Genomic DNA, 24874 nt, shown 5'->3' with positions numbered 1-24874 from the left:
GGAATAAAGTGAGCCTCATAAGAAAATCTCCCCAAAGGTATATTGTAGGTTTGAAGAGAAAAGATATTTTACTGATTATAAGGAAAGCCTGAATGGAAAAGTAACATTTGTGATGACCATCGGTGAAAGGATAGGATTTTAGCAGGTAGAGAGGTGGGGAGAATACTTGAGACAGAGACAATTTTAGAAGGGGGAAAAAGAAACCCAGAATGGGAAAGCACAGGGCATATGCATTGGGAAAACACGATTTGTGTGTGTGTGAGCATAAGTACGAGGATAGTAGAAAAAAAAGTTGGAAAGGTTGAAAAGATAGATTGGGGTTAAATTTGGTGAGCATTAGGGGTGTTTCCATTGACAAGGAAGGGAAAAGGTATAGATCTACTTTGTCCTGTATGATAGCCACTAGCCATATACAACTCTTGAGCCCTTGAAATGTCTCTAGTCCAGTTGAGATGTACTCCAAGTACAAAATACACATTAGATTTTTAAGGCTCAGTATGAAAAAATAAAATGTCATTAAAATGTTTATATTGGTTACCTGTTGAAATAAACATGTTTTTTATATACTGGGTTAAATAAAATACTAAAGTTAATTTTACCTGTTTCTTTGTACTTTTTTAATATGGCTACACTAAATTAGAAAATTTAAAATTATGTGGCTCACATTTGTGACTTAGATTGTATTTCTGTTGGCATAATGCTGGTACAGACAGAATACAACAATATTTGCTAGTACCCATTGTGTGCCAGATTGTCTAGAATTTGTAATAAAGTTAATCCTCATGGTAAACCTTATGAGGTAGGTTTTTCTCTTTTTTTTCTATTGTGTTTTCTTTCTCTGTTTTTTTTTTTAACAGACAATTTTATCACCCAGATGCTTTTTTATTTTTTGTTTTTTTGAGACAGAGTCTCACTCTGTCACCCAGGCTGGAGTGCACTGGCACGATCTCAGCTCACTGCAACCTCTTCCTCCCGGGTTCAAGTGATTCTCGTGCCTCAGCCTCCCTAGTAGCTGGGATTACAGGTGTGCACCACCACGCCCAGCTAATTTTTGTATTTTTAGCAGAGACAGAGTTTCACCATGTTGGCCAGGTTGGTCTTGAACTCCTGACCTCAAGTGATTGGCCCGCCTAGGCCTACCAAAGTGCTACAATTACAGGCGTGAGCCACTGCGCCTGGCCCCCAGGTACTTTTTCTTTTTTTCTTTTTTTTTTTTTTTTGAGACGGAGTCTCGCTCTGTTGCCCAGGCTGGAGTGCAGTGGCTCGATCTCTGCTCACTGCAAGCTCCGCCTCCAGGGTTCACGCCATTCTCCTGCCTCAGCCTCTCGAGTAGCTGGGACTACAGGCACCTGCCACCACGCCCGGCTAATTTTTTGCATTTTTAGTAGAGACAGGGTTTCACCGTGTTAGCCAGGATGGTCTCAATCTCCTGACGTCGTGATCCGCCCGCCTTGGCCACCCAAAGTGCTGGGATTACAGGCGTGAGCCACTGCGCCCAGCGATACTTTTTCAAGTAATTGGAGTGCATAGAGGTTAAGCAACATACCCTGAGATCACTCCACTACTAAGTAGGAAGCCAGGATTCAAATTTAGGCCTCTCTGGCTTCAGAGCCCATGGTTTTCCCAATATACTGTGGCATGGTGGCATTGGACTATTAAAGGTGATTGAGTTGGAGAATGAAGCGATTGGAGTAGGGCCTTTGCAAATTGTAATAAAGATAAATGAGGGGAAGAGACCTCGTTTTCAGCTTTCTCTTTTTTGTTTTGTTTATGTTCCTTTTTGCAGGGATGGCATATGCTTTTCTTAAAACGATTTTTTGAACCCTGTCTTTTTGAAGTATCCTGTGTGTTAACTGACTCTCAAAATATTTGTTTTATTGTCTCTGTAGATTTGATAATGGGCTGCATTAAAAGTAAAGAAAACAAAAGTCCAGCCATTAAATACAGACCTGAAAATACTCCAGAGCCTGTCAGTACAAGTGTGAGCCATTATGGAGCAGAACCCACTACAGTGTCACCATGTCCATCATCTTCAGCAAAGGGAACAGCAGTTAATTTCAGCAGTCTTTCCATGACACCATTTGGAGGATCCTCGGGGGTAACGCCTTTTGGAGGTGCATCTTCCTCATTTTCAGTGGTGCCGAGTTCATATCCTGCTGGTTTAACAGGTAAGAGTTAAATGGACAATTATGTTGTCTGTTTGAGAACATCACCTTGGGTAATATATACTTAAGGCTTGTCTGCCTTTAAGAAAGATATCTTACCTGAGGACTTTTCAAATAATTGTATGTGAAAATTAGTCTCTAACATAAAAATTAGTTTTATTGTATACATGGGTATGGTTCTGGAAAATTGGTAGTAACCTGATGGTGATTATGTACTGGATCATGTCATTAATTATTTTATTAACTCATTATTCAAATAGTTATTGAGCCCCCCCTACTGTAGGCACTGGGAGCATAAAGATTCAAAACATATACCTTTCCCCCAAGAATTTGACAACTTCTCAGGATTGTAAAGTACTTTGCAGTATTAAAGTCTTATAGTAGTTACTTAATAGATGTTAATTTAATGACAGTAAAGTAGTGATAATACAGTATTTCTCCCAGTTGCTGCTGATTTAAAAAAGAAAAATCCTAAAGCTCAGACAGTTTAAAATTTTCCCCCAAGTCACAGATAGTAAGTAGGAGAGCTCAGATTTATTGTCCTATTCCAGAACTCCCAATTATTACGTTATTATATCCTTTTAGAGAATAGCAAGAAGTGATTGTTGACAACCTTTCGTGGAGACAGAAGGCTCTTAAAAAAATAGATTCAAACAGTTTTAAAAGAGAGAAAATGAGCTATTTTGTAAAGGGTCCCATATCAGGATGCTTTTTCACTGAAGTAACAAAGTATAGCTGGCTTAAAAAGGTAGAGTGAGTTTCAGGATTCCTTGATAACAGCAGTTCCATGGTGTCATCAAGGACTCAGATTTCTTTATCTCTATTCTGCAGCCCTTGGGAGTGTCTGCTTTATCCTTAGGCTTGGCAGAACAGCTGCCAGCATCAAATCAAGCAATATATGTCCTCATTAACAGCCAGTGGGGGCAAAAGATAAATCTCCACTACAAGCATAGACTGACTATACATTTGTCTCTTCAGTCTGTTCCAACTGGACCAAAAACAATAGCCAGGCCAGGCGCGGTGGCTCACACCTGTAATCCTAGCATTTTGGGAGGCCAAGGCGGGCAGATTGCCTGAGCTCAGGAGTTTGAGACCAGCCTGGGCAACATGGCAAAACACTGTCTCAACTAAAAATACAAAAAAAATTAGCCAGGTGTGGTGTTGCGTGCCTGTAGTCCCAGCTACTCGGGAGGCTGAGGCATGAGTAGTGCTTGAACCCAGGAGGCAGAGATTGCAGTAAGCCGAGATTGCGCCACTGCACTCCAGCCTAGGTGACAGAGCGAGATTCTGTCTCCAAAAAAAAAAAAAAAGAAGACAATGGCCAGAGGACTGCCATACACTGATTCTGTTAGACTTCATTTAGGGAGTTATGCATGTTAAGTCAATTACAGTCTTAATTCCAGCCCCCTAATTCTGAACACTTCAGTAGTAGATGGCCGTGAGGGCATTTCTCAGTCTTTAGCAAAAGTTTACTTTTAGAGTTATGTTTGGGAAAGATAGTAATCTAAAATGGTTAAATATTGATACTTAAAGACACACTTTAGTTACCTACAGCAATTTACTTATATAAAATACTCCATTAGGGGTATTCATTTATTAACTCAGTGTACACTCAATGTCTGTGTATCAGGTATGGAGAGGTGAGCAAGACAAGGTTTCTGTCCTGATGGAGCTTACATTATAGAGGGTTGGACAATAATTAATGAATAAACAGCTAAACAGGATGGATGATTAATGATCCTTAAATGCTATGAAGGAACTAACTAGAATGATGGTGAAGGCCCTGCAGTTAATCAGGGAAAGCTGTCTCAAGAAGAAATCATTTGAGCTGAGATTTTTTTTTTTTTTTTTTTGGAGTTGGAGTCTCTGTCTGTCACCCAGGCTGGAGTGCAGTGGCGCAATCTCAGCTCACTGCAACCTTCTGCCTCCCAGGTTCAAGCCATTCTCCTGCCTTAGCCTCCTGAGTAGCTGAGATAACAAGAAACACACCACGGCACCCGGCTAATTTTTTTGTACTTTAGTAGAGACGGGGTTTCACCACGTTGGCCAGGCTGGTCTTGAACTCCTGATTTAGGGGATGTGCCTGCCTTGGCCTCCCAAAGTGCTGGGATTACATGTGTGAGCCACTGCGCTCTTGAGCTGAGATTTGATAAGTGAGAATGACCTACCTATGTGCAATCCTGGGAAAGAGCTTTCTAGAGAGAGGAAATAACAAATGCAACATTTAGGAGATACAGAGAGACTTGTAAGTTTTGAATATTAGTGTGGAGACTAGTATAAACAGAGGGGAGAATTGTATTATATGGGATTGAAGAGTTAGGAGACCACAATTACTCAGGACCCCATAGACTCTGGTAGGGAGTTTAGGTTTTATTCAAAGCTAGGAAAAAACTACTGAAGAGATTAAGTAAAGGATTTGACTGAATTTTCTTTTGAGAAAAACTGACTCTGACATCTGTGTGGAGAATGGATGGTAGAGAAGCAGTATAGAAGCAGATGAGACTAGCACTCTCAGTAGTCCGCCCAGCCCCTGTGAGAGATGACAAGGACTTGGGTTAGGGTAGCAGCAGTGGAAATGGAAATTTTAGAGGTAAAACTGATAGCACTGGTAATGGACTCGGCTTGAGTACCTGATTAGATGGTAGGGCCATTTACTTAGATAGGAAAGACTTGGGTATGTAAATATAGGTTGGAGGAGCAAAATCAAGAGCTTTGTTTTGTAATAAATTTTAAATGCTTATTAGACATTCAAGTAAAGATGTCGGCCGGGCACGGTGGCTGACACCTTTAATTCTAGCACTTTGGGAGGCCGACTTGGGTAGATCACTTGAGGTCAGGAGTTTGAGACCAGCCTGGCCAACATGGTGAAACCCCATCTCTACAAAAAATACAAAAATTAGCTGGGCATGGAGGTGCACGCCTGTAATCCCAGCTACTCAGGACACTGAGGCAGGAGAATCGCTTGAACCCAGGAGGTGAGGTTGCAGTGAGCCCAGATCGTGCCACTGCACTCCAGCCTGGGCAACAGAGCAAGACTCCGTCTCAAAAAAGAAAAATTTTATTTGATCTGACAAGTCAGTGGGATTATATTGAGTAGAGTATATACATATTCAATTAAAAATATGTTGGCTAAAGGATACAAAATTTAGATAGGAGTAAGTTCAAGAGATCTATTGTAGAAAACGGTTAATAATAATATATCGTATTCTTGAAAATTACTAACAAAATTTTAAGTGTTCTCACCACAAAAATGATATGTGATGCAATGCATATGTTAATTAGCTCTACTTAGCCATTCCACAGTGTATATATATTTCAAAGCATCATGTTGTATACAATAAATATATACAGTTTTTTAAAAGAAGATTAATATATTATGGGGTTTTTAACCTGAATACCTGCCTTGAATAATTTTAACACTGAGATGTCATGCATATTGTATACTTCTGTTTTATTATTTGTTTTGTTTGCAAATAATAGTTTGGCTGTTCAGTATGCTAATCTCTTTAAGCATCTGCACATAATGCTAAATATGACAGTTTAGTTTTTGAATTTATACTTTATAATTCATATCATCCATACCATTTTATTTATTTTTTGATGCAGGGTCTTGCTGTGTCACCCAGGCTAGAGTGCAGTGGCACAATCTCGGCTAATGGCAACCTCCACTTCCGGGTTTCAAGCGATTCTCCTGTCTCAACCTCCCAAGTAGCTGAGATTACAGGCATGCGCCACCATGCCTGGCTAATTTTTGTATTTTTAGTACAGACAGGGTTTCGCCCTGTTGACCAGGCTGGTCTCGAACTCCTGGCCTCAAGTGATTCGCCCACCTCGGCCTCCCCAAGTGCTGAGATTACAGACATGAGCCACTGTGACTGTCTGATACCATTTAAGACAAAACATGACATTTTTAAGTGTTAAATATGTAATTTTGCTAAAACTAGTAAATTAGTTATTACTGGTAATGATTAGATGCAATTGTTCATTCATTATTTATATGAAGAACACTGCCCCACTAGTTTATAGTACTCATTAGTGCTTTTTCTGTCAAATAATTGATTTGAAATTTGACTACATTTCCAAGCCTGAGATGTTGGTACAGTGAGTCAAAATTAAATTTGTTGGCTGGTCACAGTGGCTCACATCTGTAATCCCAGCACTTTGGGAGGTCAAGGCAGGCGAATCACTTGGGGCCAGGAGTTCAAAACCAGCCTGGCTAACCCAGTGAAACCCTGTCTCTACTAAAAATACAAAAAAATTAACTAGGTGTGGCAGCACATGCCTGTAATCCCAGCTACTTGGGAGGCTGAGGCATGAGAATCACTTGAACCCAGGAGGCAGGGGTTACAGCAAGCCAAGATCACACCGCTGCACTCCAGCCTGGGTGACAGAGTGAAGACTTTGTCTCAAAAAGAAACAAAATTAAATTTGTTTCTCCAAGTCTACAGAGTTTTATAATTTGTAGAATACAGTAGTTTTATGTAAGGTCTTCAGAGAGTTTAAGACTAGTTATTGCTACCAGTTATTGAGTTATTGTCCCAGAAGATAAAATACGGTCATGTCTCTCTACTTTAAAATTCTTTAGTAGTTCCAACTTCTAAAAATTGTTTCTGGAGACTACTGAAAAAACTATCCTTAAGCTTCTTCTTTTTTTTTTTTTGGCTGGCAATAGTTCTTTTTTTCTGTTTTGTTAACTTAGCTACATAATTTACCTTGGTCTTTTTTCCCTCTGATAGGTGGTGTTACTATATTTGTGGCCTTATATGATTATGAAGCTAGAACTACAGAAGACCTTTCATTTAAGAAAGGTGAAAGATTTCAAATAATTAACAATACGTAAGTGTCATGAATATTTTGTGAGAGAAATACTGACAGAAATCTGGTCTTTACACAGAAACCACTGAGCTAGTTGATGATCCAGAGATGAGAGAGGTAGGGCATGGGCTGCCCACTGTGTTTAACAATGCATTGGCTTCTCTAGATGCATGTTGTAACACTGCTGCTATAGCCAGAAATTATTACTTCTACAATTTGTGCTGCTGTGGTTCTGCCATAAACAGTAGAGATTTAAGAATGAAGAGTTACTGAGGGGAGTACATGCAAGTGTATTATTTTTTAAAAAAACTTTATGAAGAGAGTTCGATGCACCTACTTTTCTAAGTACCAGATGGTTTAAAGATCTTGTCTCATTCTATTAAAAAAAGGGGGGGGAAGTTGAGTAAGGAACCCATCTACTTTCCAATTGATGAAATTAAGTTGTTTTTTTCCTTATGTGACTCTTAGACTTTTTGTCTAGAGGTACACTGTAGAACATTTGATGCTCGTTGTAGAAAGTAGATCGAATAATTTCATTAGCAAGCATAATGACCACTTTGTAACTTCTCAAAATATATGTTTATGGTCTATTTGCTTCCAGTCATGTTTTCTTCCATCCTTGTTCCCATCTGCTACCAGTTATTGTTCCGGAACATAAAATATGGTCATATCCTTCTACCTTTAAAATATTCAGTACCTACCACTTGCCATCAAGATAAAAGGAAAACAACAATGATAACAAAAATCATTCATTGAGAATTTACTATGTGCTTCTCCCCTCTTCTGACTCTACTACCCAGACATATTGAATTACTTGCAGTTTTCTGAGTACACTGGAGTTTCTCATACTCTCATGCTTTCACACATACTGTTTCTTTTTTCTGGAGTATGATTTCTCATCTTTCCCTTTCTTTCCTTTATTTAGCTAATCCTACTCACCCTTCAAAATATAGTTAATATGTCCTTTCTCAAGGATGCCTTTCCTTACATTCTTCCTGCCCTGCCTGGCCCAGTCCCTATCCCCTGCTGGATTAAGTATCTCTCTTAGATGTTTACATAGCACCCTATGCAAACCTCAATCATAGCTCTCATCACATTTTGAATTACAATTTGTCACTTGCTTGTCATTCTTTTAGACCAATGGTTCTCAACCTGGGACAGAATCACCCAGGGGATATTTGGCAATATCTGGAGACATTTTTGGTTGTCACAGTTGGGGTGCTGCCACTGTCTTCTAGTGAGTAGAGGCCAGGGATATTGGTAAATATCTTAAAATGCACACAGCAGCCTCCCACAACAAAGAATGATCAAGTCCAAGGTGTCAATAGTGCTGAAGTTGGAAAACCCAGCTCTAGACTGTGAATTCCTTGAAGTCAAGGACTGTCTTTTTACTTTTATTTCCAGCACACACTAAAGTCTGTCACTTAACAGTTATTCAGTAAATGTTAGAGTGAATCAATGAATGCTTAGCAGGATCAAATACAAGGTTTTTGGTTTGTGCATCTGAAAGTGCTTAGTATATATGAGGAACCACAAACCAAGTGTATGAGTTTCTAAATATTTGAATTACTGAGGGATTTTTCATTCATTTTCTAGAGAGCAAATTTATCTAGGCATTTATAACATTTTAATTTAGACAGTACCTTTTCAGTTTTTATCTTGGTGAAGCAAAACATGCATCTAATCTTTAGTAACAAATCCCATATCTATCTTCCTATTTAAAGACTGATTATATTTGGTCTTTTCACATTAATTTTGAAAAAATGAGGGCTTATGTGTTATAAACTACATGTAGTTCTCATGTTCTGAATTATTAATTTTGGTCTTACTGGAATATTTCTAGATAACATTTTTATAAGTATGCATTATTCTAGAAATTCAGGGTTTTTTTTGTTTTGTTTTTGTTTTTTTGAGATGGAGTTTTGCTCCTGTCACCCAGGCTGGAGTGCAATGGCATGATCTTGGCTGACTGCAAACTCTGCCTCCCAGGTTCAAGTGATTCTCCTGCCTCAGTCTCCTGAGTAACTGGGATTACAGGCACACACCTCCACTCCCAGCTAATTTTTGTATTTTTAGTAGAGACAGGGTTTCATTCACCATGTTGGCCAGGGTGGTCACGAACTCCTGACCTCAGATGATCTGCCCACCCTGGCCTCCCAAAGTACTGGGATTGCAGGCGTAAGCCACCGCACCCGGCCAGAAATGCAGTTTTTTGGGGTTTTTGTTTGTTTTGTTTTGTTTCTTTGTTTTTTTTAGATGCAGTCTCGCTCTGTAGCCCAGGCTGGAGTCCAGTGGCATGATCTCGGCTCACTGCAACCTCCACCTCCCGGGTTCAAGCGATTCTACTGACTCAGCTTCCCAAGTAGCTGGACTACAGGTGCACGCCGCTGTGTCTAGCTAATTTTTGTATTTTTAGTAGAGACCAGGTTTCACCATGTTGACCAGGCTAGTCTCGAACTCCGGACCTCAGGCGATCTGCCTGCCTCAGCCTCCCAAAGTGCTGGGATTACAGGCTTGAGCCACTACGCCTGGCCCAGAAATTCAGTTTTTAACCTAGTTGCTGATTGTTAATTGTCTGGCTATAGGAATGTTAGAGCATTGTGATTTTTTTTTATCTAAAATGATTAAAAAAGAATATTACAATTTTATGTACTGTAAAGAGAAAAGCATTTGGCAGTAAAGAATGAACTACTGATACACATGCTATAACCTAGATGAACCTTTAAAAAATTAGGCCGAGTAAAAGTTACAAAAGACCACATAAATGCACATATTTCCATTTATATAAAGTGCATGCAGTGGGCATATCCATAGAGACAGCTGATTAGTGGTTGACAGTGGTTGGAGGGAGTTGGGGGTGCGGAGTGACTGCTAATGGGTACAGAGTTTCTTTTGGGGGTGATGAAAATGTTCTAAAATTGATTGTGATAATGGTTGTACAACTCTGTGAATATATTAAAAACTAGTGAATTGTACATCTTAAGTGGGGGAATTTTATGGCATGCAAATTACACCTTAAAGCTTTAAAAAAAAAAAAAAAGAAAAGAAAACAAACTGAGTAATTTGAAAGATTTACCTCCCAAATTGTTTTATTCACTATAGTCTGTCTTAGGTTGAAAGAATTGTGTTAAAAAAAGAAATCTTATAACTAAGTATGTGGGATTTTGAGGCTTTATTTGGAGCAGAAGTATGCAATTGTGCTTCCTTGAATTCATGTAACCTATTTTTTAATATCATTCTTTGAGTTTAATTCTTTATCCAATGAATGCATAAATAAAAAATGAAAGTAATACCCTTTGTTTACTTCAGATACAAGATAGCACTGCAATATATTGTACCTTGGGCAATAGTCTACCTTGCGGTGATTGCTGTTTTATGTGTTGCAGGGAAGGAGATTGGTGGGAAGCAAGATCAATCGCTACAGGAAAGAATGGTTATATCCCGAGCAATTATGTAGCGCCTGCAGATTCCATTCAGGCAGAAGAGTATGGCACTACTTCATATTTTATTAATTATTTTGATTTTTAAAATGTTTTAATGCACATTCTACTTAGCCACAACTTTACACACACAGAATTACATACCAGTCTTAATACAGCTAACGTATCATATTAATAAATGTTATTTAAAAATTAATAACTAATGTCACACTGTTCACTTAGAGTAGGATCATAAACGAATCTGCATCAGTCATATTTCCTTATGTCTAGTCTCTCTCTTTTATGTTTTCACTTAAATATGTATCTGTAAGCCTTTTGCATGTTTTTCAGACTGTCTCACTTCAAAAATTTGCCTTCAGATTATCCTCATTCCCTGCCTTGACTTATTTTTTTAACTTACAGCTTATATATTGGGGTGTGTTGATAGGAATGGGTATATTGGTATATATATGCATCCCATATTTATGATGCCAAGACTTACATTCTTCTTTTTTTTTTTGAGACAGGGTCTTGGCTCTGTCGCCTAGGCTGGAATGTAGTGGCGTAATCTCGGCTCACTGCAACCTCCACCTCCCAGGCTCAAGCAATTCTCCTGCCTCAGCCTCCCAAGTAGCTGAGACTACAGGCATGCACCACCACGCCCAGCTAATTTTTGTATTTTTAGTAGAGACAGGGTTTCACCTATTGGCCAGGCTGGTCTCAAACTCCTCACCTCAAGTGATCCACCCACCTCAGCCTCCCAAAGTGCCAGGATCACAGGCGTGAGCCATTGTGCCTGGCCCAAAGACTTACATTCTTTAAGGTTTTACTATTTTTGAAATATTTCAGAGATTTATTATCATTTTATGATTATAAAAGTAATATGCCCATGAAAGAATATTATTTTCAGTTAGTTTTATATGACTGTTAACGTCTTGATTTAGGCACTTGCATTGTAGTTATGTAGGAAAGTATCCTTCTCTTTTAGCAAGTACACACTGAAGTATTTGAGGTAATAATTTAGCATGTTTGCAACTTACAATTAGTTAAGAAAAAATACATATGTATATATATATACATGCACACACATACATATATAGAGAGGGAGAGAGTATGACAAAGCAAAATGTTAGCCATTGGGGAACCTAGTTGTAGGGTTTATTGTAGGGTGTATGGGAGTTCTGTGTCCTATTTTTGCAACTTTTAAAAAGTCAAAATTCACCTTCAGTGACATACTACTTTTAGGTTAAACCAGTTTATCTGGGATTCATAAGTGCTACTTTATTTTCATATTATAACACTTAACACAGTACCTTGTATATGATAGGTGCTCTATCAGTGTTTGTTTGCTTTTATTAATGATCTGTAATGTGTCTCAATAACTCTTTGTTCCACTATGGTGCTTCTTACTTTCTGTTTTGTTCTTTTGTCTTTCTTCTCCAGTTTTCTGTGAACTCTTCCATAGCAGACACTGTCATTTTATTCACAAAACCTTATTAAATTAAACCCACACATATTTAGAGTTACTAGTAATTTGGGTATGATATACCTGTGTCTTACTGAATACAGATGATGACACTGTTACCAGGGAACCACTTCTATTCTTCCTGTCATAGTCTTAATATTTCCATTTGTCACTGACAGAAAGGATCTGTTATTTTGCTCTCTTTCCTTCTCCATTTACTGTTCCTGTGACTGTCAGGTGGAATTTTAAGAGACACATTGAGTAGTTAATACATAGAAATACTGTAAGAGTATATTCTAACAGTAATATTTGTGATATTACTATTTAATCAATACAACTCTTACATTTTCCTGTATTTTGAGCTGTGTTCTCTAGCTATTCTTGGTCATCCAAACCTATCCCAGTCCATTCTTACTGACACTTATGTATAATTTTTCTGAACCTCACACTTTTCAATTCAAAATACTTAATTTTTTTCCAGATGGTATTTTGGCAAAATGGGGAGAAAAGATGCTGAAAGATTACTTCTGAATCCTGGAAATCAACGAGGTATTTTCTTAGTAAGAGAGAGTGAAACTACTAAAGGTATGAATATTGTTATATTAGTATAAGTATAAAATTTCTTGGGGCAGTATTTTGAGAAAGATATAGTGAAAGTATTTATTTTTCACCCAGGTGCTTATTCCCTTTCTATTCGTGATTGGGATGAGGTAAGGGGTGACAATGTGAAACACTACAAAATTAGGAAACTTGACAATGGTGGATACTATATCACAACCAGAGCACAATTTGATACTCTGCAGAAATTGGTGAAACACTACACAGGTATGTGAATATTTCAAAGGTAAAAATTATTTCTTCACATTCTAGTTTATGAGGACAAAATCCATATCCTCATTTCTCTTAAGATTTACACACTTATTTACACATAATACATGCCCAATAAATGTTGTATTCTAGTTTAAAGGGAGGAACAGATGATACTTAGTACTTCCATTGTGCTACTCAGATAACGTGCTAATAGACTCTCGTCATTTGGGTCCTTATATCTTACCTGCATAGTATTTACATTGGAGTTCATTTCACCACATGTACATTGTGAAAATAAACCTAAAAGCAAATATTTATGGACACTTAGTAAGTAAAACTAGACATTGGGTAACAGAAAAAGCTATGTCAGAAGGATTACCTTCCCCTGCATGGGCTGGATCACATAAGCTTTCCTAAAGTATAAATTCAATGAAATTTGGTCTGACGATGCATTTTTCTTATCCTAGAAAATTAACCTATAGCAATTATAGACATTTTTGTCTCTCACGGACCTCTGAAGGTATTTAATATTAGAATCTTCTGTCTCAAAATTTTTCATTGCCAATTTGGCATATGAATGCACCTGAAAGTCTTTACATGATTAATACTAGGAGAGGAGATGTTTCCATGGTAATGTCTTCAATGACAGCTAGCTGCAAACTGAGTCTGTCAAGTCAGCCAGCAGTCTTGACATTGATCAAGCATGTTACCAAGCAGTGGCATCCCTTCTAATTGCCTTTGTCACAATGTGAATTTATGTGGTTATTTTAATGAGAATAGGAGAGAACACGTCTCATTTATAATAAGAAAGATTGTATAAGCAGAATTCACAAGTCAAGCTGTTATGAATCTAGGGTTCCCTGACTTTGTGTCTCCCTTATTTAAAAAAATCAGTCTCCTGCTAGGCATGGTGGATTGTGCCTTTAATCCCAACTACTGATGCAGGAGGATCACTTGAGGCCAGGAGTTCAAGGACAGCCTGGGCAACATGGCAAGACCTCATGTCTTAAAAAAAAAAAAAAAAAAAAGGCCAGGCGCGGTGGCTGACGCGTGTAATCCCACCACTTTGGGAGGCCGAAACAGACAGATCACTTGAGGTCAGGAGTTCGAGACCAGCTGGGCATCATGGCAAAACCCTATCTTTATTAAAATACAAAAAAATTTAGCCAGGTGTGGTGGCATACACCTGTAGGCCCAGCTACTTGGGAGGCTGAGGCAGGAGAATCACTTGAACCCAGGAGGTAGAGGTTGCAGTGAGCTGAGATCACACCACTGCGCTCCATCCTGGGCGACAGAGTGAGACTCCATCTCAAAAAAAAAAAAAAAAAAAAAATCTCCTAAATGAACTTTTTCCTTGATTTTTTCGTATGCCTCTTACAGATTAGTGGCTATTAGATAATAACATTTAATGATAACATTCTCTTTGAGAATTAATAAAACCCAGTGTACAAAGGCAGAACTTTGGAAGCAGACAGACCTAGATTTGAATCCCATCTCTACCACTTACTAACTGCAGGGCCTTGGGGGAAAGTTGCATATGTTTTCAAAGCTTCATTTATATGAGATACTTGTGAAGTGCTAATTTAGCACAATACTGGAACATACTAAGTATTTAGTAAATAATAACTTTAAAAATATATATTGTAAGTTATACTAAGTAGTAAATATACTAATATATTTACTATATATTAGTATATACATACTAAGTAAATATACTAATATATTTACTATATATTAGTATATACATACTAAGTAAATATACTAATATATTTACTATATATTAGTATATACATACTATTTAGTAAATACAATATATTTACTATATTTTAGTATATACATACTAAGTAGTAAATAATAACATATATATATGTATATATACACTTTTTTTTTTTTTTGAGTCAGAATCTCACTGTGTCACCCAGGCTAGAGTGCAGTGGCACAATTTTGGCTCACTGCAACGTCTGCCTCCTGGGTTCAAGTGATTCATCTGCCTCAGCCTCCTTAGTAGCTGAGACTACTGGCATGCACCACCACGCCTGGCTAATTTTTGTATTTTTAGTAGAGACAGCGTTTCACTGTATTGGCCAGGCTAGTCTCGAACTCCTGACCTCGTGATTCATCCGCCTCAGCCTCCCAAAGTGCTGGGATTACAGACGTAAGCCACCTTGTCCGGCCTTAAAAATAAATTTTACAAAATGTTTCACTTACGTATATTTCATGTTTTGCTGCTTATGGACAACTCCCTTTTTGTTTTGTGCTTTTAGAGTAAAACTTGAAAGGACTTCTGTTTTTGTTTTTCTACAGTTTAAACTTAAAACATTGATACACTATATGCCCCTTAATTTTTGTAGTTGATTTTACAGTGTAGTTTATTCATTTATCTAGAACATGCTGATGGTTTATGCCACAAGTTGACAACTGTGTGTCCAACTGTGAAACCTCAGACTCAAGGTCTAGCAAAAGATGCTTGGGAAATCCCTCGAGAATCTTTGCGACTAGAGGTTAAACTAGGACAAGGATGTTTTGGTGAAGTGTGGATGGGTAAGAAGCCTGAATTTTTGTTTTCTGTCATTGTCTAGCTGTGGATTAAAGTGCAACAATTTATGATAAAATATGTTTCAATATTTAAGAGACGTGCTGTTCACTGAAGTTTGGTCTAAAATCCTTTAAAATATAAATTCATAAAATGTGTTATTTATTTAGGAACATGGAATGGAACCACGAAAGTAGCAATCAAAACACTAAAACCAGGTACAATGATGCCAGAAGCTTTCCTTCAAGAAGCTCAGATAATGAAAAAATTAAGACATGATAAACTTGTTCCACTATATGCTGTTGTTTCTGAAGAGCCAATTTACATTGTCACTGAATTTATGTCAAAAGGTATGTATTAGTATCTCTTTAGGTATTCGTGTTGATAATATTTTTAAGAGTCTTTATTTGTATTTGTATGCATATAGACTTAGCATATACTGTTTTCTAATTTAAGATTTTTATGTAGACATTTGGATAGAAGAAACCTGACACTTTGTTTAATGGAATAGTGATTATCCAGTTATTCCAGAGGATAGTATGACGTTTAAAAGGAAAAGTAGGCAGGCTGAATTAATTTTGAAATCGAGTTTGACTAAAAGAAATGGAAAAGCTAGAAAGGTGAAAAATAGAAAGTGTTTGTACACATTTAATTAAAATGATAAAATCAGAAAGATACTTACATTTTTAGTACTAAAGCAAAGAAATAAGGTAAAGTTAAATTAGTTTTCTCATTTTAATGTAAACATAATTCCTATATTCAGGACTTCTAGGAACTTTTTTCCCCACTGCTTCCTTTTTTTTTTTTTTTTTTTAATAGAGACTGGGGTCTCAACTATATTGCCCAGGCTGGTCTTGCACTCCTGGCCTCAAGCAATCCTCCCTTTTTGGCCTCCCAAAGTGCTGGTATTACCAGCATGAGCCACTGTGCCTGGCCTTCCCACTACCTTCAATGGAAATTTCTTCATTTTCCTTAACTCTAGACCACAAGATGGGATCTTCAGTAGCAGGGTTAGTTAGAAGAACTAGTAAGAACTAGTCAGCAGATAAGCTGACAGGCCTGATTTTTATGTGTTTGATTTGATCTGCTTTATTATTATTTTTACTCTTGAACCAATAATATACAGTAGTCACTAATTATGTCAGCCTCTCCAGTAGTCTGTCTTGGTCAATGATGTAGTTCCATCTAGTGGTGACAAGGACAACTACAAGTTACATATTTGCTGTAGGAAAATTTTTCCCCTCAAAAGGGGACTGAAACCAAAAGTTAAGAAATGATACAGCCTATTAATTGATAGCCAGAACACACCTAAAGACCCAAAGCACCTGGCGCTCTTTGGAAGGAATGTCTACTGCAAACAGTTGCCAAATATGGCATTTTTTTTTTTGTTTGCTTGGTGTTTTTTCTTTGTTGTTTTTGTTTTTTTGTGAGGTGGGGCCTCACTCTGTCCCCCAGAGTGGAGTGTGGTCACATTCCTCTGCAGTTTCGACCTCCCTGGGCTCAAGCGATCTTCTCATCTCAGCCTCCTGAGTAGCTGGGATTACAGGTGCATGCCACCACACATAGATAATTTTCGTATTTTTCTGCAGATGGGATTTCACCCTGTTTCCCAGGCTGGTTTGAAACTCCTGGGATCAAGCGATCAGCCCGCCTTGGCCTCCCAAAGTGCTGGGATTACAGGTGTGAGCCACCACACCCAGCCCAAATATGCCCTTTCAAAGAGTATATTAGATGAACCAGAGGGGAAGGGAGGGCCAGGCATGGTGGCTGACCTGGGCAACATGGCGAAACCCCATCTCTACAAAAACTAAAAAAATTAGCAGGACATGGTTGCACACATATATTCCCTACTCAGGAGGCTGAGGCATGAAGATTGCTTGAGCCCAGGAGGTTAAGACCACAGTGAGCTGTGATTGTGCCACTGCACTCCCATCTGGGGTGAAAAAATGAGACCCTGTCTCAAAAAAAAAAAAAAAAAAGGGGGAGAAAAGGACAGGGAAGATGTTTAAATCAAGATATTGGAAGCAGGCCAGGCACAGTGGTTCACGCCTCCAATCCCAGCCCTTTGGGAGGCCGAGGCAGGCAGATCACTTGAGGTCAGGAGTTCGATCCTAGCCTGGCCAACATAGCGAAACCCCGTCTCTGCTAAAAATACAAAAAATAGCTGGGGGTGGTGGCTCGTGCCTGTAGTTCCAGCTGCTCGGGAGGCTGAGGCATGAGAATGGCTTGAGCCAGGGAGGCAGAGGTTGCAGTGAGCCAAGATGACACTGCTGCACTCCAGCCTGGGTGACTGAGCGAGACTCCGTTTCAAATAAATAAAGACTTTAACAATTAAAAAAGTTATTGGAGCATAAGAAATATAATGAAGGTAAGGCTGATAGCCCATTTAGCTCTGTATATTAATTTTAAGAATTATTTAATTGGGAGAACATGGTAAAATTCTGTGTTGTCAGACCACTGGGTACAATTATTTCCAGGCGGGAGAGATTTAGAATACAAGATAACAAAAGTCCTTTCTATTTTTAAAACTCTTCAGTTTCTCATTTTGGTATTCACTTAGCACTTGTCCCTTTATAATCTGTCCAAACTCATTCCCCATGCACTCCAGCATAAACCCACTGTTCTGCTCTTTGTTTTCATGACTTTTTTCATGTTTTTTCTTTCACCTGGAATTTGGTCTCCCTAGCTCTGGACCAGTCTACCAACTACACTTCCCTGATCCAGTTTGTGCTCAGGCATTCCATTTAGTTGTCATTTCTATTTAGTCTCCTTTAATCTAGAGCCATTCCTCAACTTTCCTCTGTCTTCCATAGCGTTGTTACTTCTGAAGAGAATAGACCACTTTTATGTTTTAGATTTGCCTTAATTTGGTTTTGTGTGATGTTTTCTCTTGATTATAAGCTTTAACAAATAATAGTGAAGCCATAATCAGACTTCTAGCCTTTTTCTTTCTGTTATTCATAGTACTTTGTAGTTTTCAGGGAGAGAGCTTGGTCACAGCAGTAGTTCCACAGCAACTCATTTAGCTACCTATATTTAGTTTTAACCACCCCCAAGATACTCCTAGTTGTCGGAATTCTTGATTCAGATTTACTTAAAAATATGTAAGTATTTAATACTACTTTTTGAATCAGAATTGGGATATTGATCAAAGCAAGGAAAAAATGCCTCTTGTCAGGTAAAGTTAATGCATTTTCTTTTTTTTGCATATGTTATCAGGAGAAGTTTTCAAAATTTCAGCTTAGAGACCTCTTCTGGGATCTAGATAATTATTTGGAAACTCCAAAACTGCACAAAATTTAAAAAAATGAAAAGCTAAGAAGTTTTGTGTTGTGATTTGGGGTGGAGGAGTATTCATTTCAATCCTAATGTAAGATTTGCTTATTTTTTATGACTATCTTGCTGTCTGTTACAGGAAGCTTATTAGATTTCCTTAAGGAAGGAGATGGAAAGTATTTGAAGCTTCCACAGCTGGTTGATATGGCTGCTCAGGTATCTGTATATATACATGTATCCATTTGAATTGAAAGTGTAAATTAAAATGTGGAATAATCTTACCAGAATATTATAGTATATGTAGTGAAATGGTGGGATTTTATTTTTATTTTTTATTTTTTTAGAGACAGAGTCTCATTCTGTCACCCAGGGTGGAATGCAGTGGTGCGCCGATAGCTCCCTTCTTGAAGAGCCTTGAATTCTTGGGCTCTAGCAAGTCTCTCACCTCAGCCTCCTGAGTAGCTGGGACTGCAGGCACAGGCCACCATTCCCAGCCAATTTAAAAAATTGTGGGTTTTTTTGTAGACACAGGGATCTGTCTGTGTTGCTTAGGCTGGTCTCAAAGTCCTTGGCTCAAAGGATTCTCCCACCCCAGCCTCCCAAAGTATTGGGATTACCTGGCCAATAATGGAATTTTAGAACTGGCAGGAACATCAGAGATAATCTAATGTGAGCTCTTAATGATACAGATTAATGAAGTATCAAAAGATGAGAGGTATCTAAAATTCACATAACTTGTTAGTAACAGAACGAGTATTAGAACCAGCTATCTAACTCTTAGTCCAGTGCTGTCCTGTATCATACGATTTCTTGGAAAATAGATGTTTCCAGGCCAGGTGTGGTGGCTCACGCTTGTAATCTCAGCACTTTGGGAGGCCGAGGCGGGTGGATAACTTGAGGTCAGGAGTTCGAGACCAGCCTGGCCAACATGGTGAAACTCTTTCTCTACTAAAAATACTAAAAATTAGCCAGACGTGGTGGCGGGCGCCTGTAATCCCAGCTACTCAGGAGGCTGAGGCAGGAGAATCGCTTGAACCCGGGAGGCGGAGGTTGCCGTGAGCCAAGATCTCACCATTGCACTCCAGCCTGAGCAACAAGAGTGAGACTCCATCTCAAGAAAAAAAAGAAAGAAAATAGATGTTTCCACAAATGTAAAGTCTATATGTATTTATATTTCAACAGATAATGTTAAGAAAATTAAAATGGATGAGTGCTGTTCCAAAGAAAATATTAGTAATCCAAAGTGTATGCTGATTTTTTTTTTTTTTTTGAGATGGAGTCTCACTCTGTCATCCAGGTTGGAGTGCAGTGGTGCAGTCTCAGCTCACTGCAAGCTCCGCCTCCCAGGTTCACACCATTCTCCCACCTCAGCCTCCCGAGTAGCTGGGACTACAGGCACCCGCCACCCTGCCCGGCTAATTTTTTGTATTTTTAGTAGAGACGGGGTTTCACTGTGTTAGCCAGGATGGTCTTGATCTCCTGACCTCGTGATCTGCCTGCCTCGGCCTCCCAAAGTGCTGGGATTACAAGCGTGAGCCACCGTGCCCGGCCTGAATATTTTATTTACTATAGTCCAACACAAGAATTAAGATGGTATATATAGAGTTTAAAATGGGACTTTTTTACTCTGCTGACTTTTTGTTTTAAATATATCGTGAAAACTGTTAAAAGTTTCTCTTCAGATATGTGGTAGGTATTTGAGAGGCCTTATTATTAGCTTTGGTTGACATGCTGGTTTTGGAATCTTACCTCCTAGCCTCCAAATGTCCACAGAATCTGACAATTCAGAAAAACTTTATACTGAGAAACTATACATAGGCGACAGGCATATGCCAGGCCAGTTCATGCTTCTGAGTTAGACACTCTATGGTAGGGGAGGTTCGCAATCCATTTTTGTTTAAAAAAAAAAAAAATTAGGTTTTGTGAGCCACATCCAATCTGTCATACTTTTTACAACCCTTTAAAAATGTAAAAACCAGGCTGTGCAAAATGGCTCCTAATAATCTCAGCACTTTGTGGGGCCTGGGCAACATGGTGAAACCCCATCTCTACAAAAAAACACAAACATTAGCTGGGTGTGGTGGTGTATGCCTAAGTCCCAGCTACTTAGTAGGCTGAGGTGGGAAAATTGCTTGAGCCCAGAAGATAGAGATTGCAGTGAGCCACGATTGCACCACTGCACTCCAGCCTGCGTGACAGAGTGAGACCTCGTCTCAGTCAATCAATCAAAATGTAAAAAACAGTTTTAGTTCTCTGGCTATGCAAAAACAGGCTGCAGGCCACATTTGGCCTACAAGCTGTAGTTTGGGAACCTGTACCTTGTGTTTAATACCTTTATCACCATGTCATCTTAGATTGTGCCTGATAGAAACCTTGATGAGCTTGTATCCAGAGGCACTAAATTACCTTGTGATTTATCTCTTCTAACCACTGACACAAGAAGATATTAGGAGGGTTAATCTTGGTCTTCAGAGTAATGTTATATTTTATTTTTTTGAGGCGGAGTCTCGCTCTGTTGCCCAGGCTGGAGTGCAGTGGCACGATCTTGGCTCACTGCAACCTTTGCCTCCTGGGTTCAAGTGATTCTCCTGCCTCAGCCTCCTGAGTAGCTGGGACTACAGGTATGTGCCACCACACCCAGCTAATGTTTGTATTTTTAGTAGAGATGGGGTTTCACCGTGTTGGCCAGGCTGATCTCGAACTCGTGACCTCAAACGATCCGCCTGCCTTGGCCTCCCAAATTAATGGGATTACAGGTGTGGGCCCCGCACCCAGCCAGTGTTAGATTTTTTTGAAATCTGAATTTAGCCTGCATTTTTATTATGTTTCTGGTTTTCCTGTTATCTTCTAGACTATACCCTGTTACCATCATCTCCTTCTAAGATAATATGATTTTCAGTGACACAATTTGACGTTAACCATAATTGTCTTCTCTCTGCTTCCCTTTGTATCGTATGTCTTGTGTTTTTTGTTTTTCCCTTTCCAAGATTGCTGATGGTATGGCATATATTGAAAGAATGAACTATATTCACCGAGATCTTCGGGCTGCTAATATTCTTGTAGGAGAAAATCTTGTGTGCAAAATAGCAGATTTTGGTTTAGCAAGGTTAATTGAAGACAATGAATACACAGCAAGACAAGGTAAAATTACTTTTACATAAAAGCTTGTAATGTAGTGTTCTATGTTTTGCTTAACTCTCTTGACTATACAGCGTTTTCCAGAATAAGAATTGTTTTAGCTTCCCTCAGAAGAGTCATAGAGACATTGATTTCATTCATAAAATCATGTACCACTATGGCTTTCTGATAGTTATTTCCTCCAAGAAAGAACTTGACTAGGTATCCTTTGCATTATACATATAGCAAGTAGTAGCTTCTTTACACTTCTTTTGACATGACAACAAATATATTTTAATTTCTTTCCTAGAAAGGCCTGAGGGTCTCAGTCAGAGGAGATATTGCCCTGTACCTCCACTCACCAGGGGACATCTGACAATGTCTACAGACTTTTTTGGTGGTTACAACCTGGGGGCTACTGCTGACATCTAGTGGGTAGAGGCCAGGTATACTGCTGAACCTCCTACAGTGTACAGAAATGTGCAGGCAAGACCCCCCCCACCACAACACGGAATTATCAGGCCCAAAATTGTAGCGGTGCCGAGATTGAGAAACCCTGCTTTAGACAAAGGGCTTTCTTTCAACCTCCATACTTTTGTGCAGTTACCTCCATCTGGAATGCCTTCCTATCTGTAATGTTTGTTGTTGTTGTTGTTGTTTTTCAAGATAGGGTCTCACTCTGTCACTCAGGCTAGAGTATAGTGGCGTGATTTCAGCTCACTGCAGCCTTGACCTCCTGGGGCTCAGGTGATCCTCCCATCTCAGCCTCCTGAGTAGCTGGAACTACAGGTGCACACTACCACGCCTGACCAATTCTTTGTATTTTTTGTAGAGACGAAGTTTTGCCATGTTGCCCAAGCTGGTCTCGAACTTCTGGGCTCAAGCAATCCTCCTGCCTTGGCTTCCCAAAGTGTAAGATTGCAGGCGTGGGACACCATGCCCAGCCTGTAATCTTTACATGTGAAACTCCTAACCATTCTTTAGGGCTTAATTTAGCTGCCACGTTTTTTTTTTCAATAGTTTTTGGGAAACTAGTTCTTTAGTGGTGATTTCAGTGCACCCATTACCCAAGCATCGTGCAGTGTACCCAATATGTAGGTTTGTTTGTTTTTTTGAGACGGAGTCTCACTCTGTCGCCCAGCCCAGGCTGGAATGCAGTGGCACGATCTTGGCTCACTGCAACGTCTGCCTCCCAGATTCAAGCGATTCTCCTGCCCCAGCCTCCCGAGTAGCTGGGATTACAGGCTCGTACCACCACACCCAGCTAATTTTTGTATTTTCAGTAGAGACGGGGTTTCACCTCCAACATGTAGTCTTTTATCCACCCCCCAACCTTTCCCCCTTATTCCCCAAAGTCCATTATATTACTCTTATGCCTTTGTGTCCTCATAGCTTAGCCCCACTTTTAAGTGAGACCATACAATATTTGGTTTTCCATCCCTGAGTTACTTCACTTAGAGTAATGGCCTCTAGCTCTGTCTAAGTTTCTGCAAAAGACATTATTTCATTCCTTTTTACGGCTGAGTAGTATACCACGGTGTATATATGCCACACTTTTTTTTATCTACTCATTGGTTGATGGTCATTTAGGTTGGCTCTATATCTGCAATTGCGAATTGTGCTGCTATAAATGTGTGTGTGTGGATGTATCTTTTTCATGTAATGATTTTTTTTTTTTTTGCTTTGAGACAGAGTCTCAATCTGTTGCCCAGGCTGGAGTGCAGCGGCACAATCTCGGCTCACTGCCAACCTCCACCTTCCAGGTTCAAGTGATTCTCCTTCCTCAGCCTCCCCCGTAGCTGGGATTACAGGCACCCGCCACCAGGCCTGGCAAATTTTTGTATTTTAGTAGACACAAGGTTTCACCATGTTGGCCACGCTGGTCTCAAACTCCTGACCTCAGGTGATCCACACGCCTTGGCTTCCCAAAGCACTGGGATTACAGGCGTGAGCCACCACACCTGGCTGATTTCATTTCCTTTGGGAAGATACCCAGTAGTGGGATTGCTGGATTGAATGGTAGTTCTACTTTCAGTTCTTTAAGGAGTTTCCATACTGTTTTCCATAGTGGTTGTACTAATTTACATTCTCACCATCAGTGGAAAAATGTTCCCTTTTCACCACATCCACACCAACATCTATTGTTGTTTTGTTTTTTTTTTTTGACTTTTTCATTATGGCCATTCTTACAGGAGTAAGGTAGTGTCTCATTGTAGTTTTAATTTGCATTTCCCTGATGATTAGTGATGTTGTAGTTGCTACTGGTTTTTTTTGTTTTGTTTTGTTTTGTTTTTTTTGGGACAGAGTCTCACTCTGTCACCCCGGCTGGAGTGCAGTGGTGCGATCTTGGCTCGCTGCAAGCTCCACCTCCCGGGTTCACGCCATTCTCCTGACTCAGCCTCCCGGAGTAGCTGAGACTACAGGTGCCTGCCACCACGTCCGGCTAATTTTTTTTTTTTTTTTTTTTGTATTTTTAGTAGAGACGGGGTTTCACCGTATTAGCCAGGATGGTCTCAATCTCCTGACCTCATGATCCGTCCACCTTGGCCTCCCAAAGTGCTGGGATTACAGGCATGAGCCGCCGCGCCTGGCCAAGTTTTGCTTTTTTGCCCAGACTGGAGTGAAGTGGCATGATCTTGGCTCACTGCAACCTCTGCCCCCCAGGTTCAAGCAATTCTCCTGCCTCAGCCTCCTGAGTAGCTGGGATTACAGGCCTGGCTAAGTTTTGTATTTTTGGTAGAGACAGGGTTTCACCATGTTGGCCAGGCTGGTCTTGAACTCCTGACCTTAGGTGATCTGCCCACCTCGGCCTCTCAAAGTGCTGGGATTATAGGCGTGAGCCACTGTGCCCAACCACCTGCCACTTTTTAAATGAAACATTTTGTAACTGTGCCAAGGAAAATTGATTGTCTGTTTGTCTAAATGTCTAAAGAACTCTGTTTTAAAACACTATCTACAAACACATATAAATAACTTAAAGAATGTAAGACACCTATAATCTTATTTCCCCAGTAACTTTATAAACTTCCTGAAAGCCATGCTTTTTAGGTTTCCATAATGATTAGCATAATGCCCTCCACAAAAAAGATATACAGTAAATATTTGAGTTAATTAACATGGGCTTTTAAAAGTAGTACAATAAAATTTTCCAGAACGATATAAAAAGTAGGAAAGAGATTATGGTTGAAAACCTGTAGACATTATAACTCAATAGAATATTCACTCATCAGGCAATACTTAACTATAGCTATTAGGTGCCAGACTATACTTAAAA

The 24874-nt window shown here is 39.3% G+C and overlaps 1 protein-coding gene across 2 annotated transcripts in view; it reads left to right on the top strand.

Moving 5' to 3' along the window:
* Positions 1-24874, top strand: part of YES1 (YES proto-oncogene 1, Src family tyrosine kinase) — a 100694-nt gene that overhangs the window by 62661 nt on the left and 13159 nt on the right. For both annotated transcript variants that reach the window (XM_055236919.2, XM_063640683.1), the window contains exons 2-10: positions 1890-2168; positions 6902-7001; positions 10367-10465; positions 12346-12449; positions 12540-12689; positions 15060-15215; positions 15378-15557; positions 18623-18699; positions 21471-21624. In XM_055236919.2, the coding sequence (XP_055092894.1) occupies positions 1898-2168; positions 6902-7001; positions 10367-10465; positions 12346-12449; positions 12540-12689; positions 15060-15215; positions 15378-15557; positions 18623-18699; positions 21471-21624 (1291 nt within the window). In that variant the 5' untranslated portion in view covers positions 1890-1897. The remainder of the gene's footprint in view (positions 1-1889; positions 2169-6901; positions 7002-10366; positions 10466-12345; positions 12450-12539; positions 12690-15059; positions 15216-15377; positions 15558-18622; positions 18700-21470; positions 21625-24874) is intronic.

The sequence above is a fragment of the Symphalangus syndactylus genome, chromosome 1 (assembly GCF_028878055.3).
Source record: "Symphalangus syndactylus isolate Jambi chromosome 1, NHGRI_mSymSyn1-v2.1_pri, whole genome shotgun sequence".
NCBI lineage: Eukaryota > Metazoa > Chordata > Mammalia > Primates > Hylobatidae > Symphalangus > Symphalangus syndactylus.
The sequence above is the reverse complement of the archived record's forward strand: the minus strand, read 5'-3'. Positions and strand labels throughout refer to the sequence as shown.